The sequence below is a fragment of the Amphibalanus amphitrite genome, unplaced genomic scaffold (assembly GCF_019059575.1).
Source record: "Amphibalanus amphitrite isolate SeventyFive unplaced genomic scaffold, NRLGWU_Aamphi_draft 000382F_arrow, whole genome shotgun sequence".
NCBI classification, from domain to species: domain Eukaryota; kingdom Metazoa; phylum Arthropoda; class Thecostraca; order Balanomorpha; family Balanidae; genus Amphibalanus; species Amphibalanus amphitrite.
This window is the reverse complement of record NW_024881876.1, coordinates 576,017-592,807: the sequence shown is the minus strand read 5'-3', so window position 1 is coordinate 592,807 and position 16,791 is coordinate 576,017. Positions and strand designations below refer to the sequence as shown.

The following is a 16,791-nucleotide window of genomic DNA, read 5'->3' as shown; positions in this document are numbered from 1 at the left end:
AGCGGTTGCAGTGCTGCAGCTCTGCTTTTTTTAATTCATCGGTAGTTATCTAATCCTCAATGGCGCCCATAGTTAAGTGGCAAATTGCATGTACAGGCGTTCATTATCAGCGATTCTAGTGATGAATTTAGAAATAAATTAGCCCACAATCCATTAGCTGTCCAGTTGCTCATTAGCAACGGGATGAGACGGCTGGTGACTGCAACTGGGATATAGTGCGCTGATTGCTGCACCCACGAATGCTGCTTCTTCGGGTCTGTCGCGGTATGTTGGAAGCCCGTTTCACTTTCCTTACCACGAGAGCACACATAACACTGTACACTGTACAGCATACACATTCATACATTCATTCATACATTAGGTACCTACAATGCTATGCAGTCTGTGTGCTCGGTGAGCCGATTCAGCCCGGGCCCGGGCCGTCGATGACATTTCATGCCGGTGTCTCCCAAACGAGCACGCGCCGGCCGTGACACAGGCCGTCCGTCACGGCTGATGATTTACTCCGGACGAGTCGACCTTTCCAGCGCTAATGAGCGGGGGTACGGCGCCGGCGCTACGCCACACGCCAGCCGAACATCGCATGTCGGCAATCAGGCTGCCGTCGCAAATGTCAAGTGTATCACGTATTCGAAAGCATAATGGAACACGAGCTTCTCTCGTTTTTTTTGTACCTAATGTTCACAGTGTGAGGAAACTACTTTCCCTCAACATCCAGCATTAAATGGAACGCAACAAGGTGTCACACTGTTGTAGCTATGCCCCTGTTCGTGCTCCTCTCAAGGCCAACTCCTAACATGTAATGGAGATCCTCGTCCAGTGGCCGATTTAAGTACGGCGACCCCCGCCCGCGTCCACCCTGCGCCGCCCTGACCTCCGACCCCCGCCCGCGTCCACCCTGCGCCGCCCTGACCTCCGACCCCCGCCCGCGTCCACCCTGCGCCGCCCTGACCTCCGACCCCCGCCCGCGTCCGCTCTGCGCTGCCCTGACCTCAGCGTGCTGCGCCGGCAGGTCCCCGGGTGCGGAAGGTCAAGAAGCGGAAGCCGCCCGAGGAGAAGCGGCCGCGCACGGCCTTCACGTCCGAGCAGCTGGCGCGGCTCAAGGTGGAGTTCCAGGAGAACCGCTACCTCACCGAGAAGCGCCGCCAGGACCTGGCCAACGAGCTCGGACTCAACGAGTCCCAGATCAAAATCTGGTTCCAGAACAAGCGCGCCAAGATCAAGAAGTCGATGGGCCTGCGGAACCCGCTGGCGCTCTCGCTGATGTCCGAGGGGCTCTACAACCACGCCACTGTTCCCGTTGACGACGAGGACTGAGGCGTCGGCCGGAACCCGCGCCAGCCTTCGGCAGCCGCACGTAGGCGCGGCTGTGGTCTCACTCTCATAGAGTTCGCCCCCGCTGTGCGAGTCTGTATCTGGCTGAAAGGCATTAGGATGTGAATTCAGTCGGACGGTTTAGCTGGTCTGGTTCATGTAAGCAGCGACTCTCACTAGATACCCAATGTTCTGGCTCAGTATTTGTCAGGCTCAACATCGGTCGCACTGGACGCCGCTACAGTTAGTGCTCAGAGTCGCTCGCGAAAGTTCGGACATGCGCGTGCATTCTGATAGGATGAGCTCATTTAGCAGAGGGCGTGCTGCAGCCAGGTGGCTGGGAGGCGTCTGGGAGTCAACCACCGCTGCTGCGGCGCGGCGGCCGACCGACACTCGACTCCATCGAATAGTCGAGTGGCCGCTGCCGCCACCTGCAGCTCTTGCCAAAGCAGTGTGACTGGAGGTCGGCGCAGGCGGAGGTGCCCTCAGTGGCGTGGAGAGTGGCTCAGTCGCCGCCGACGCCACAGGGATGGGAGAGTCAGCTCGTCAGAGCTCTGGCTCTGCGGCGCAGACGGCGGCGTGGTGTCCTCCACGGGCCTCGCAGTAGGGAGAGCTAGTTCAGTAGCAGAGGCGTAGCCGCCGGAGCATCACACTAGTCTGTGCATTTTGATTGTTATTGCGGTATTGTTTTAATTATTTATTGACTGCTGAGGTGGAGACTGGTTCGGTGCGCAGCCTGCCTTCAGTGGGAGTGGTCTGGGTGTATGCACGGCCGGCCGGCCGCGGTCTGCGCTGAGAGGGACTGGTCTGGACATGTGTGTACCGCCGGCCGGGATCTAGACGCGGCCGTAGAACCTATTGGGACAGAAAAGGCGCGCGCTATGTGCGACGTCATCATATTATTTCGCGTCGAGCGGACTGCGGACTGACGTATAGAGCAGGCTGCAATCCTACGAGAGCTGACCGGGTGCGAGTGTACCGAATACATCGACTGCAGTGGAGCGGAGCCGGCGGGAGCCTGCAGTGCCGCCGCTCTCTCTGAAGCCGACCGCTCCTGACATTGGTGTGAATTGTAATATAAACGCTCTCAATTTGTGTACACATGTTACCAAGATTATAGCTGAGTGTCTGTCGGAGCTTGTGTGTGTTTTCGGCGCGGCTCGGATCTCGGCGATCTCGGGGGCGGGCTGTTTTTGGACCCTTGTCGTAGCGATCGGTAGCCTAGTCAGGAGCTCCTGGGTGGTCGCGGCTCGGAGACGTCTTCATCGGCCGACCATCGCCGCGCATTAGCCGGCCGCGGTGTCTAATTACGACCTGCGCCCGCCGCTCTGACGCTCTGCCGCTCTGTCTGTCTGTGTGCGTGTCACTAACGAGCCGGGGACGGACGACGCGGGTGGTCCCGGCCCCACGCGGACCCCCTTCCGCCGCCGGCGCGGGGAGCGGCCGCTCTGCAGTGTCGGCCACCGATGGGGGAGGGGGAGGGTGGGGCGGAACCTGTCACAGCTATGACAGTCCGTCACAGTCCGTCAGCGGCGGCGCCGCCCCGACACCGGGCCGCCGGGGAGCCGCCGGGGAGCCGCCCGGGGAGCGGTGGAAGGCGGCGGAGCGACGAGCAACTCTCCCGACCGACCCGCGGCACCGCCCACTCGATAGCGGAGCAGGACAGTCGACACATATCGCTACAGAACAGAGACAGACGGCACGGTATATTCCTGGCAGTGATAACAATATTTCATAAAACTTCTCTTAGACGAACAATTTCTTAAAAAAAACGTCAACAAGTAAAGTAATGTCTATTGTGTGCAAAACGTTAGTAGTTTGAGTCAATCAATTAACCTGGCCGGGCCCGGGGGGTAATCCCAACCACCGCAGCCGGGGGGGGGGGGGGGCGTTTTTTGCCCCCCCTGTCTAACTCCGTAAATAAGGGAGCTACGGAAACAAAAGCGATACCAAACGAAAGGTCCTTACGAGACGATTCTAAAGCACCTAAAATTTTTGACCTCAGGTCAATTTTCAAGGTCAGAGGTCAAGGTCAAAGGCAAAAACCGGCAAATGTGTAGGGATCTCAAAGTAAGCCTTCTAGAGGACGGCAGGCTGCATCAAACCGGCAAAATTGGGTGTCAAACGAAAGAAGAGAATCTGAGGATTTCGAAAATATGCTCGAAATCAAAGGTCAAGGTCAAATTCACGCTCAAAATTGACCTCAAACTTGGCACTTTTTCGCACATCTTGCGTGCTAACTTCCAAGATGTTTTGAAATGTTTTGAGGCTTATCAGTTCCCTATTTGTGGTTCATCTTACGATATAAGGCTGCTCAAAGGTCAAGGTCACAGAAGAGTGTCCCTGCTAGAGACTATTTCACTAATTCAAGTTAATAATAATAAATTAAACAATTTTGCCATCCGGAAGCTCTAAATGAAGGCTTAGAGGAAAATAGATGCCAGATTCGTGATCAGCGGGTACGAATCCATCCTAAACGACCTTACATGTGTCAAGGTCAACCAGAGGTCATTCGAGGTCACATGAGGTCAACATAAAACTTAACCTTTTCCGAACAAAATATATATCATTCGACGCGGTTTGACAAGGCGAATGCGATGGTTACCACTACCGTAGCTCTAGGACCATTTTTGTCGAAGTTATTTGCGAAAACTAAAATTACATTTCGGGGTCGTTGACCTGACCTCTGACCTCAGGTCACCAAAACTATTTTTTTCTATTTTTCTCTAGGTGAAACGCTACACAACCGTGCTCGTAATTTGTCTTTATCTCTAAAAGTCTATTTTTAGCAGCTATTTGAAGTTTGCGTCTGTGACGCCGAAGTTTGCCGTGCAGGGGTCTGGAAAAATGGACGTTGTGACGTCATCAAGGGGACTAGGTCCAAATTTTTTACTTCAAAAGATGTCAAATTGATGGGAAAAAAGGTACTGAAAGTTTCGCTTTCCTATCCCTAAGCGTTCGGGAGCTATCGCAAATATTCGCCAGGGGGGGGGGGGCGAAAAACGCCCCCCCCGGGCCCGTGAAGGTTAAGTTAATGATCATACAATACCTATTGCTTGGAAGGCACAATCTGAATATACCATTGAAGTTACCTTTGAAACATGCCCTTCTCTACACGAGCCAGGAATACTGGACACGCGACGCCTCTCCAATGAAAGATAATATGTTCCTATGTTTCGTTTTTAGTGTCGCGCTGCGCTGAGGTGAACAATCATTAAAAAACAAAAATATTTTGGTTTTATTGAGCTTCCTTGTTCACTGATCATGTTCGGAACGGTGTCAAACTCAAGGTCAAGGTCACTGTCTGAAATGACCTAAATTATTGCATTGTCTCATGTAATTATTATCTTATGTTCCGGAATGATTAACGGAATGTTTTGAAATGTGACAGATGTCAGAACTTATTGTATAACAGGTTCAATTCTTATTCACGTTACAGTTTAAGGCTGTTTCTAGATCAGTATTATGATAGGTTATCGGTTATCCCCTTGTTGAGTATTTGCCTTGTTAAAAAACCAATGAACATAGGCAGCTTAATAAAGCCGGAATAATTGTTTTTGATAATTTTTCACCTCAGTGTAGCCCGAAGCTACAAATGAAACATAGTCATTTACCCGAGGAAGATATAAAAAACCGCACTTGGTCAATATGTCCTCGGTTAAGCTATTTTTGTCCACGGACTACCGCCGTGGCCTTTCCGCGTCTGTCCGTGACGCTTTCGGTCGTGCTGTCTGAGGCCGGTGCGGCGGCCCGGCTGCAAAGAAGACATTAGCCGCGCCCTTGGGACGTTTATGAACGTCCGCTGAGCCGGCCGGCCGCCATGGACATTCCTGGCCAATAGACGGCCGGCTCCTATAGAGCTCGAGAACATGCAATGAAGACGAAATTATTCACAGCCGGCGGCTCATCCTGCATGCCGAAATAAATCACGAATGATATACAGAGTTTCACGCTTGCCAGAATAATTGCAGCCCTTGCCGTGCACTTAATAAGCTAACAATACAATTGGTGGCTCTGTATCATGCGGCGCACAATGAGCTGCTCTCGGATACGACAGAAGGGATACGATCAATGACTATTATCTCCTTCTCCTTGCCTCGTCATTCCGTGTTATTCTCGTTGGTCACAGGCAGCTAGGTAGCCATCAGCGGAGGGGTGCCGCGGGGGCGGAGGGGCAGGGCGGGGGCCGGCGGCCAGCTGTCCTCTGCGGACCACCCCGGCCGGCTCCCGGCGGACCCCCGGACCAATTAGGGCCGCCAGTCGGCGCCGAGACCGCTCGGCTGTCATAACTACTAAATAGCGCGCGCCGCGGAAGAGCCGAGACGGGGAGCGGCCCCGCACTCGTGTCGGAGAGAGGAGGGTGCTGTCAAATTAGGCAGCACCGGCTCCGGCACGCGCACCGACACTGAAGGCGCTGAACGGAATGTGGGGCCTGTCACCCCTGTCCGGGACATCCCTGTCTACCGTCCGGGACATCAGGCAGCCTGTCCGGGACATCCCACGGCCCTGTCCGGGACATCCCACGGCCCTGTCCGGGACATCCCACGGCCCTGTCCGGGACATCCCACGGCCCTGTCCGGGACATCCCACGGCCCTGTCCGGGACATCCCACGGCTCTGTCCGGGACATCCCTGTCACCCCTGTCCGGGACATCCCTGTCTACCGTCCGGGACATCAGGCAGCCTGTCCGGGACATCCCACGGCCCTGTCCGGGACATCCCTGTCTACCGTCCCGGACATCAGGCAGTCTGTGCGGGACATCCCACGGCCCTGTCCGGGAAAACCCTATCACTCCTGTCTGGGACATCCCACGGTCCTGTCCGGGACATCCCACGGCTCTGACCGGGACATCCCACGGCTCTGACCGGGACATCCCACGGCTCTGTCTGGGACATCCCACGGTCCTGTCCAGGACATCCCACGGCTCTGTCCGAACATCTTCTTGCGACTCTGTCCGGACATTGTCTCACGACTCTGTCCGGCACATCTAACGGCCCTGTCCGGCACATTGTCTCACGACTCTGTCCGGACATTGTCTCACGACTCTGTCCGGCACATCTTACGGCCCTGTCTAAGACATCCCTCGAGACAACCCTGGCCCTGTTTTGTTGGATCTGATCGGGCCATTGCTTGACCAAACTATGACGGTGGTTGGATTGCTATCTCATCCATGTCTTCTTTTTCATATCAAGGGTTTCGCTTTTCCCTTTGTGACTTGAGAATAACAGGCATTATTACACATAAGACTATTATTTAAATACCTATCCGGCGTCGATATGTAACCATGAAAATCAGCTGGTAATCTATCTTCCTATTTATCCAGAACGAATAATCTCCTCCCCATATACTGAGTCACATCCCAGCTGTATTTTTGGCAGTGACTTTCCTAGATTACCGGCACACTACACGCCCCCGACCGGCAGCGGAACTAATTCACTGGCCTCGGACAACATGTGAGCAATGTGGCCAGGCCGTGCCGGGTGGCGGTTGATGACACGATAGGACAGACACAGACAGACAGAGACTAATTCGCCGGCCAACGGCACCCGCTGTACGGCGGCCCTATTTAATTACGCTAAGAGGATAATCATGTAGTGGCTGTGGCAGGGAGAGACGTCAGCGGCGCCGGCCCTGTATTGACAGGTGCTGCCACACACCGCTGTCCGGTCCTGTATTGACAGGTGCTGCCACACACCGCTGACCGGTCCTGTATTGACAGGTGCTGCCACACACCGCTGTCCGGGGTCCTGTATTGACAGGTGCTGCCACACACCGCTGTCTGGGGTCCTGTATTGACAGGTGCTGCCACACACCGCTGTCCGGGGTCCTGTATTGACAGGTGCTGCCACACATCGCTGTCCGGGGTCCTGTATTGACAGGTGCTGCCACACACCGCTGTCCGGTGGCCCTGTATTGACAGGTGCTGCCACACACCGCTGTCCGGGGGTCCTGTATTGACAGGTGCTGCCACACACCGCTGACCGGCGGCCCTGTATTGACAGGTACTGCCACAACCGCTGTCCGGTCCTGTATTGACAGGTGCTGCCACACACCGCTGTCCGGTCCTGTATTGACAGGTACTGCCTTATACCGCTATCCGGTCCTGTATTGACAGGTACTGCCTTATACCGCTATCCGGTCCTGTATTGACAGGTGCTGCCGCTCACCGCTGTCCGACGCTAAAAGGACGCGGCAGCTAGCAGTCCTCGTCACTGGCCGCACCGATGTGTCCGCCTCTCGCTACAATAACACGGAAGGACGCCGGCGCCCAATGAGAGTCTACCCACCGTGGTTTTTGCGCTCATTGTAGGCGGTACCTATACGGTACGGTATAGACAGTGTGCGGTGGAGCAGCGATACAGAGCCTGCCCGTCACCAACGCCAGACCCCCAGACCCGCAGTCTGACCTCCGGACCAGCAGTCTGACCGCCAGACTCAGTCTGACCGCCAGACCCGCAGTCTGACCCCCAGAGCCGCAGTCTGACCGCCAGGCCAGCAGTCTGATGGAAGTCTGATGTGCGCATCACACCCGACCCGCAGTTTGGTAAGTATGCTTCAGTTGCATGATGTCGTTCGGACAGCATACGAGTACGTTAATTGTTATATGCAATCGGCTTTTATCATCATGCTTAGGAAATCAGTTCAATACATCAGACTTTCCATATGGACATTCACAAAAAATATTCCCATTGTCTATAGGTACTTCTCAGCTATTTCGCTCTCAGAGAAGGTGCATTTTTATGCACCAATTCATATTTCATTGCGCGAGAAACAGGATACAGTCAGCTGGAGCAGGCAGTCTGGAGTCGGCGGGGTCGGCAGCCCTGGTCAGTGATATACCCCGTCGGCCGTCACCCCTGAGCTGTCGCCGATCGATGCCGCCGGTTCGTGAGGGTCGGCTGAACGGAGGAGCCCTCCGCACCACACCGCACCACACCACACCTGCCCGCCCGCGCAGCCCACCGCTCGATGGTGTCGATTACAGGGGGAGGGGGGGGGGGCAGACCTGCCACATCACAGAGGCGACTTGAAGGGGTGGGGGATGAAAAAACTGGCCGCAGACGTCCGCCTTTGGTTTCCGTCCGGCGCCGGCCCTGTACTTTAGGTCAGGATGTGTCTCTATACTCAGCCAGAGCCCAAGTGGCGGACGGACAGACGGGGGGGGGGGGAAGGCGGTGGGGGTGGGGTGGGGGTGGGGGTCAGAGCCAGACCGGCAGACAGGTAGCTGTTAGGCTGTCTGACATCTCCGCGCTTCCAGACTCCGTTTTTGTGTTTTTTTTTCTCATTTTTTTTTCGGGACAAGTAGAGTGGAAAGGATCTTTAGGTACTAGGCATATACATGGGTAACGGTTTGCCTATAATCTCTTATTTACTTCCTAAAATAACAGTCACGCAAATCAAAACACTTGTGGAAGCTCCTGCATCTCAATTATTTGTGCCGTGGCTTAAAATAGTTTGAAGACTGAACCAATCCTTATTTGAATAAATGAGTAATATAAATTTCAATAAAATAAATTTCCTCTAAATTAAAATCGTCCAACCTTCTGATGAAAAGTGCCATCATGCCTAGCTGACGATTCAAAGCAAGCAAAGGTTGAGACGTAAAAAACCAACACTGGGCAAGGACTACATAAGCGTTGCCACTGACGCAGTCAGGCCGGTGGTGCCACAACCCGATCTCCGGCGGCCCTGGCTCACCGGCCCATCGGCCCACTGGCCCACCGGCTCACTGGCCCACCGGCTGGTTCAGTGACCCACCACCTCGTCAGCTCATTTGGCTGGGCGCTGGCGACCCGAGGCCAAGTGTCGAACTGTCTGAGCCGACCGCCGTATGTGCGCCCCGGCCCTGAATGATACCAGATCCCGGCGATCAATTATCTGCTCCTTCAAACAGCTCTGTCGGTAACGCCAGCCACCATCTAATTCAGTCACTCTGACACGCTGTTTTCTTTGCCGGTCTAAACAGCCTCTCCATCCCTCTTCCGCGCGCACAAAAACAAAATGGCCTCTCCCAGAGCAGACCAGCGCATAAATCTCAGAGGGCCGTGTAAAATACTGCTTTAATTTGTATCTCCATAAATTGCGGTATCGCAGGATCGCTAGCCGCCCGGCTGCCGCCTGCCGGCGCAGGCCACATCAGGGCCACATGCCGTTATTTCTGCCGCTCTACCCGCTCCGCCGCCGCCGGCCGGGCCGCCGGGCGCGACCGCGCAGATAACTGGCCACTCTCAGTGCTGCTGGTGTAAAATGGCCGACGCCATCGGGCGCAACAGCAATTAGCGACCAACAAATGGTGCACTTTTCATTCACCGGCCGGGGGACAGCCGGCGAGGCGAGCCGCGCACATAATACGGCGCGCGATGGAACAAGTGCGGCTAATTTGTCTGTCAGCGTGGCGCCGCACGTCTAATGGGACCCAGTAATTGTCGGATATCTCCCATTATGTGTTGTCTTGGCCGGGCATTTACTGTCTTCTTTTCATATCAGGAGCTGGTTATCAGCGGCACGTAACGCGGTCCGGCTCGGCCTCTGGCAGGCAGCGCAGCGACAAACCGTGACCGAAAGGGGCGCACAGCGCGGCGCCGCCAAGGTGCAGGTAAACGCCGGGAAGGTCACTGGCGGATCCAGGGAGGGAAGGGGTATTTGGGGCTGGCCTGAAATGCACCCGCAGCACCCGAAATCGACAAAAATTGCGGTTTTTCGACAACAAACGAAAACTAAACTGCTAATATTAGGAACAGTTTGTTTTAAACTGCACAGCAGTGCGTATAGGAATCGAAATCCTACGAGTTTTTGGATTTTGGAGAAACTTTTATAGGCGTGTGCGGGCCCCACAGGACCGTCTTTCTCGATCCGCCAGTGGGAAAGGTGGGTATAAGCCGGGAAGGGGGTATAACGACGAGAGGTGGCTGAGGTAGGTACTGGGTAGTACACATACCTACAGCGCTGAAAAGGTGGGTAGGTACGGCTCTCGCGAGATTAAGCGGCAGGTTTTGCCTTTTTACATTTCCGGTTATATCTCAGAAACTAATCGATGTACAATGAAGCCATTTTAGAGGATCATGGCAGGCAGGGGCGTCGCCGACGGGGGGGGGGGGGGTCGGGGGGGGTCGCGACCCCCCCCACTCGTCAGAACCGGGGGGGTCGACCCCCCCACTTTTGGCGATGCTGAGTATGCTTTTTTTAGCTATCATGTCAGGGAAGTTGGCGTCAGCAACATCAACAAATACAACGTCAGATTCAGAATCGCTTCAAGAGCTCCCTAGTCCCTATTGCTTATAGGTCAATAAGATGTGGGCTAGAACATCAGCATGACAATATGATTCTAGTCCCCTTTTATCCCTCAAATGAGCGAGCGCGTCAAAACTGACCCAAGCGTTCGTCTGATTGTCAAAATAATGGTTGCAGTCGATTCGTCGGATGACGTATCAGTAACTACGAGGTACCTGGCTAGCCTCAGCCCTGCTACCCTCGGACCTGCCTGCATTGGGGAACTGGGGTCAATGGTGGATCCCTCTGGGGCTTTCCTAATAAGACGCGCAAAAAGGAGTACATTGCAACGAAACTTCTAGTGACCTCGAGTTAATGAATTTTACACCTATTTAAAAAAAATCCCTGATTCGAATATGGATGACCTTGGTTAACTTTTTTGAGTTTTATTTGCTTCCACTTACAAGTGTGGTTTTTGGGGCTGATTTCGAGTTTAGCGCCCGTTTGAACCGTTTGAAGAAGTTTTGATAAATGGTGGTTATGTAACATGTTACGAAGCTATCGTTGGTGGTTGTCAGTCACCCACTCTAGATGGCCGGCAGGAAGCCTGCTGGTCGCCCTGACCTGACCCGACCCGATCTACCCAAAATGCATGGAGTCATCATTTTTGTTCAAGACTAACATCAAACTCGTACTCGGGACCCCGATAACAGCTACGGCTCACTAAGTTCTAGCAGGCGGCCAGATTTTTCCTACTTTTGGGCGTTGACCTAAGATGACCCGGCCAAGACCTTGAAATTGGGCATCATTGGCTTTCTCTCATCACGGGCAGCATTCTCGCTCTTCCACGAAGCTCTACCTCGATAAGGGGCCGAAAGCATGCCTTAGCGTTACGTTGGTAAGCGTTTTACCTTAGCGACCCGTAAAATACGAATAAGCCTACAGCAACACAGAAAGCGTATTCGATAGCTTTTTTAAAGCTCTTTCGCCAACTTCGCCTCAGATATGACTTCGGGTCTATGGCTTGTGTACCATAGAGTCCAAACAGCTAAACGGACGGATTTTGCCCAAACATTTGTTATGTAACAACATATGATTCAGTGAATGTGTATGATATTCATGTTATCACCATCGTTTTTGTTTCGTCGAAACACGTCGCATGGCTTACAATTTGAACTTGAATAGAAAACTTGACATCAGGTAAAGGTCATGACCTGACTAGAAAAGAACCTGCTGCATATGGATCGATCTGTGTTACTGAGCTGAACGGTGCTGTCATCGCTCTACAACGTCTCCATTAAAAGTTGTTGTCGAAAATGTGTTAGAGACCTTTGATGACCTAATCACTGACCTTTACAGTCACCACTGGTCATTAGCAGCACCTTGTCTCTTAAATGAACAAGGTGCCATGGCTACAAAAGTATCTAGCGTTTTTAGCATATTCTGTCAAAGCAGAAGGCATCGTGCTTTTTCCCATAGGTATCTTATCATGATTGGTGAGGTCACATACCTATTTGACCTGACTTCACTTCTCGGATGTAAAATCCCAGATCCATGAACTGTTGGCACTTATAATCCCATTCATTACACCAAATTTCAGGTTTATAGGAGTCAGGAGATAATCTATAGGAATGACAAGATTGCAGTTTTAAGAGGCATTAAAACTGAACTTGACATGACATTGTGACCTGACCTCAGGTGACCTGTGCTTGATTTTTATGCACGATGCAAAATTGATGTACAATAAGATATACAGCTGCTTTCGCGGCGCTGCGCGCCGAGGTTTTTCTCCGGGCACACGAAAAAACCGGGAGTGTGGCTAAAAACACCCCTACCCATCAAGACGAAGACCGGAAACCCGACCCCCCCACTCAAAAATCCGTGGCGACGCCCCTGATGGCAGGCATCTGTACGAATACATTGATCACATCTTCAACCCTTAAAAGCCTAAGAGAAAGAAGATACAACAGAAAATTTACTAAATTTCATAGGGACAAAACCTACCGCTAAAACCCGCGAGACCTGTACGTTTACACTTTACAGACCTACGACTGAGTCGGGTGGATGGGCAAGAAAATACACTACTTAGTCCTTGTAACGTCAATAGTCTCTAATGATTCGTCTAATGGGTGACCGGTTAAAATCATTTCACCTAAAACACGAATAAAAATCACTGCAGGATTTCCATTTTATTGTTTGGCCCGACAAAACCCAGAGATCATGAGACTGAGTGGGTACGTAAGCTGAGGTGTCATGGACAGCCTTTTGAAGAGCGACGGGAAGGGGCTGCTTAATTCCAGACAGGAGAGCGGTATCCGTTACTGCCGCAGCGGTGACTGGCGATTTCCATTGGCGCAGTTCCGAACAACACTGCAGCTCACCGCTCAGCCTCTGCAAATTGGGGCATTAGCGCTGCGAGATTAACGCGCGTCTCTGCTTGTTACAACTGTTCGTCACGTCAGCGATCTGAAACGAAACGATGCTGTCGTTGCAAATGCCTTGATCGTTCTTTTGTGAGGCAAGACGGCTCAGTTGCAAAGCAGTAGTGACTAGTGAGCACTGAGCAATGAGCATGGATCGTTTTTTCAGCTATAGGTGATTCATTGCTTGCAAATTTTTCATGACATTTATTAATTAACTCCACATATTTAGTTCACATTGAAGTTCACATAGTTCACATAGACAATCGCTAACCGTGTTTTATATCTCTTTTTTTTCCGGAGTTCTCTGCACTGCTGATGCATGCATGTAACTGATTGCCAATCGTGTTTTTCGCGTTGTTGTGCTGCTGCTACTGCCTTGTTTCCGTTCTGTCACCCCGGATAGTTACCAGAGCTGACGGGCCTGCTACAGCAGCTAGAGGGGCCGGGCTGCTGCCCGGACTACCACCGGAGCTGAAGGGGGTGGACTGCTGCCCGGACTACCACCGCTGCCCGGACTGCCACCGGAGCTGAAGGGGGTGGACTGCTGCCTGGACTACCACCGGAGCTGGCACTGCGCGGAGCTGGCGGAGCTGTCACCGGAGCTGCTACTGCGCGGGGCTGTCACCCCGGGCTGCCGCCGGAGCTGGCGAGGACTGTCACCCCGGACTGCCGCCGGAGCTGGCGCCTGGCAATGCGCGGAGCTGGCGGGGGGGGGGGGGGCTTGTCACCCCGGGCTGCCGCCGGAGCTGGCGCGGCCCGGCCGCCGCCATCGCCGTGCTGTCAGCTCCTGTTTTGCACTGGCGCCGGCCCCACCGGCCGTCCGGAGCTGTCCTGTTTTTACGTTTCCACATTTCGCGTTGGACAGGCCTCACAACATGTTTATGACGCCTTGACGGCTGCCGCACGCGGCGCCGCGCGGCCATGTCGCGAAGGGAGCGTTACGTGCCGCCGCGTCGGTGACGGCGGCGACGGCAGGCGCAGAAATCGCCATATTGCGTGCTGGTGGGGGAGGGGGGGAGCGGCGAAAACTCAGCGGGGCTCGGGCTGTGCGGAAACTTTGTGCTTCATGTGATTCGGAAATCAGCTTCAGGGGAGATTCAACGGCGTCACGAAGGCCGCAAACTTCCACTGGAGTGCCTGGCCGCCGGCCGGATCCACCGTCTCGCGCGGCGGCTGCACGAACCGGCCCAGCGGCCTCCGTAATTACTTAATGAGTCTTTGTCGGGTTTTACGGCAGTGCAGTGGCGCGCCGGCACGGCCGGGCGGCGTCCATGGCCGCGCCGATTGAGCCATTTTCCTCGAGTGAGCCCTGTGAGCAGTGGCTGGAGGCCCGCCGAGTCGACCGGTGCGCCGCTGCACGGGCACCGCCACCGTCACACACACAGCGCGGCCACCGGTCACACACACAGCGGCCGCTCGTCACACACACAGCGCGGCCACCCGTCACACACACAGCGGCCGCTCGTCACACACACAGCACCGCTACTCGTCACACCCAGCGCGGCCGACGTCACACTACCGGGGCGATGACGCCATAAACATCCTCTGTACCTTGGCATGGGTATTTAAGGCTGTGGGAGCGACAACGAGTAGGAGAGTGCCGAGAGTGGGCTCTCCGGCGGGCAAAAACACACTAGCGCCAGTGGGCGGCACTCACACTCCACTGAGTTCCCGGCGGCACTCACACTCCATTGAGTCTCCGGCAGCACTCACACGCCGGTGAGTGAGTTTCCCGGCGGCTCAGGGCACTCACACGCTAATTGGCCCGGCTGCCCGCCGATGTCTGTGCCGGCACAGGCACAGCACGCTGCACTGACACATCACTGGCAATTGCAATTGCAAGGCCGCTCAACAGCCGAGCGCGACTCCGGACGGCCACCACCGAGACACACCGCTAATTTTGTGCTATTCCGCGCCGGTTGTTTATGTTGCCGGCCGCCGTTTTGGGCGGAATTACCGGAAGCGGTCCATAGCTCACGGGCCGCCGCCTGTCGGCTGCCTGGCTCGCAATGGTCGGGTGCGCTCACTTATGCCAAGATCACTTATGCCAAGACCGGTCATTAGTGGACAGAAACACACTCCATAAGTTGCCATAAGTCGCCAACGTGAGTACCGCGCCACTGGTGAGTAGCCTGGGCTTGTCCGTGACAGGCCTAGGAGCGTCCGTGACGGACCAGGAGCCGCAGAGAGCGTCCGTGTCTGGCCAGGAGCCGCAGAGAGCGTCCGTGACGGACCAGGATCCACATTCCACATATTCAAGAGCGTCAACAAAACCATTTTGCCTCAACTCCCCCGTGGCAACAAGAGACATGACAATTATTAAATTATAGAAATACTGGACTTTCATGTACGCTCAAAAGCTTACAAAATCTGCCTTATAACTAGATGCCTTTACATACAATGAAAATTTCATTAAAATACGTCCACTGGTTAGTGAGTTATTTCATTTTGGCCACATCCAAACCCTGATAGCGGCAGTGTGAGATGGAGAGACGGCCGCGCATCCACGGCGCCCTGATAGAGAGACGGCCGCGCATCCACGGCGCCCAATTAGGCCCGTCACGGATGTGCCGGCCACCAGAGAGTGGCCGCTCCGGCGCTCAATAGCCCATAGTGGTTAGCGAGCTCCGACGCCCCGTCATTAAAGAAAATAGCATTAAATGCATAAATTGGGGCTAACAAGACCCAACAAGGAGTTCCTCAAACAACGATAAATTATTTATTCGTGAATTGTTAAGTGCGGCCATGATTAGCATTTATCGCAGGTTTCCAGGGCATAATCACAGGTTTGGCATTATTTTCTTCACCACAGCACCTCTGCGCCCGTACCGATAGTGGCGCGGCCTGTCATTATCCCAGCAGTACCGCCCTAACCCAGCGCGCCTCCTCCGGCGGGACTATCGCGCCGGCCCGCGGCCGCAGCAGGTGGCAATTTAACATCGGCTAAAGTGATTTGTCCTGGCGTTGTTTTAATTTGAAATTACAATGTAGGTGCGCGAACGGCCGGACCACCCAGTCGGGAAATCAATCAGGCCGCCGCGGCACGCCACCGCGCAGCCGGCTCGTTATTGCCGGACGGTCCGCCGCCGGCTCGTTATTAGCGGATGGCCCGGGAGCGCCGGCCGCAGCCAATGACAGGCGCCGCGGCCGCAGCGACCGATCCTGCCCCGCGGGTACGGGGCCCAGCCGACCAGCACTGCCACCGCCGGTACAGAGATCCCCCGCGGGTACAGGTTGTCGCCGATTCGATGGCTCCAGGAGAATGACGGCGCGTGATGATGTAAATTAAATGTGACCTCGATAACGATGTAAAATGTTTTTTGAATTCGATTCGTAACGGCTCAGTGAAACAATACATTTTGTTTTGATCGGCTAGATTCGATAATTTATAGTTCGTTATTTTATTGGTAAATAATCGAAACAATTCGCTTGATCTTTCGCAGATGTCGATTCGCGACATTAGTGGTCCTCCGGGCCGGATCTAGCCGAATTTAACGTACTTTTTGCATACTTAACGTAAGCAACATGAGTGACCGATTGAAAAGAATGCGGTCGAGAAAGGAGGCCAAGTTCTCCAGAATATGCTCCAGAGCAGAAGTGCTGATATCTTCTCAAGGAAGTATAGATAAGATACAAGACACAATAAAGGAGCTTGACGATGTGCTCGAAGAAATAGGAACTGCAAACGATGAATATGAAAACCAGATTGAAGAATCTGAAGAACAAGAACTTGCGCACAAGTATATGCAAGATATCGAAGAAAAACACAAATGCGTGACGGACCAGCTAAAGCTGCACTTGGAGACCCGCGCTAACGAGACTCGCGCAGGCGTGGCCTCTAACA

General features: G+C 54.0%; 1 protein-coding gene across 1 annotated transcript; it reads left to right on the top strand.

Annotated features, from left to right (window-relative positions):
• Window positions 1-1,012: 1,012 nt before the first annotated feature.
• Window positions 1,013-2,451, top strand: LOC122390090 (homeobox protein engrailed-1-A-like; the record flags this gene model as incomplete). Its single annotated transcript, XM_043382752.1, has 1 exon — window positions 1,013-2,451. A coding segment is annotated over one exon (305 nt), but the record flags the coding sequence as incomplete, so codon positions are not given.
• Between the last annotated feature and the right edge of the window lie 14,340 nt (window positions 2,452-16,791).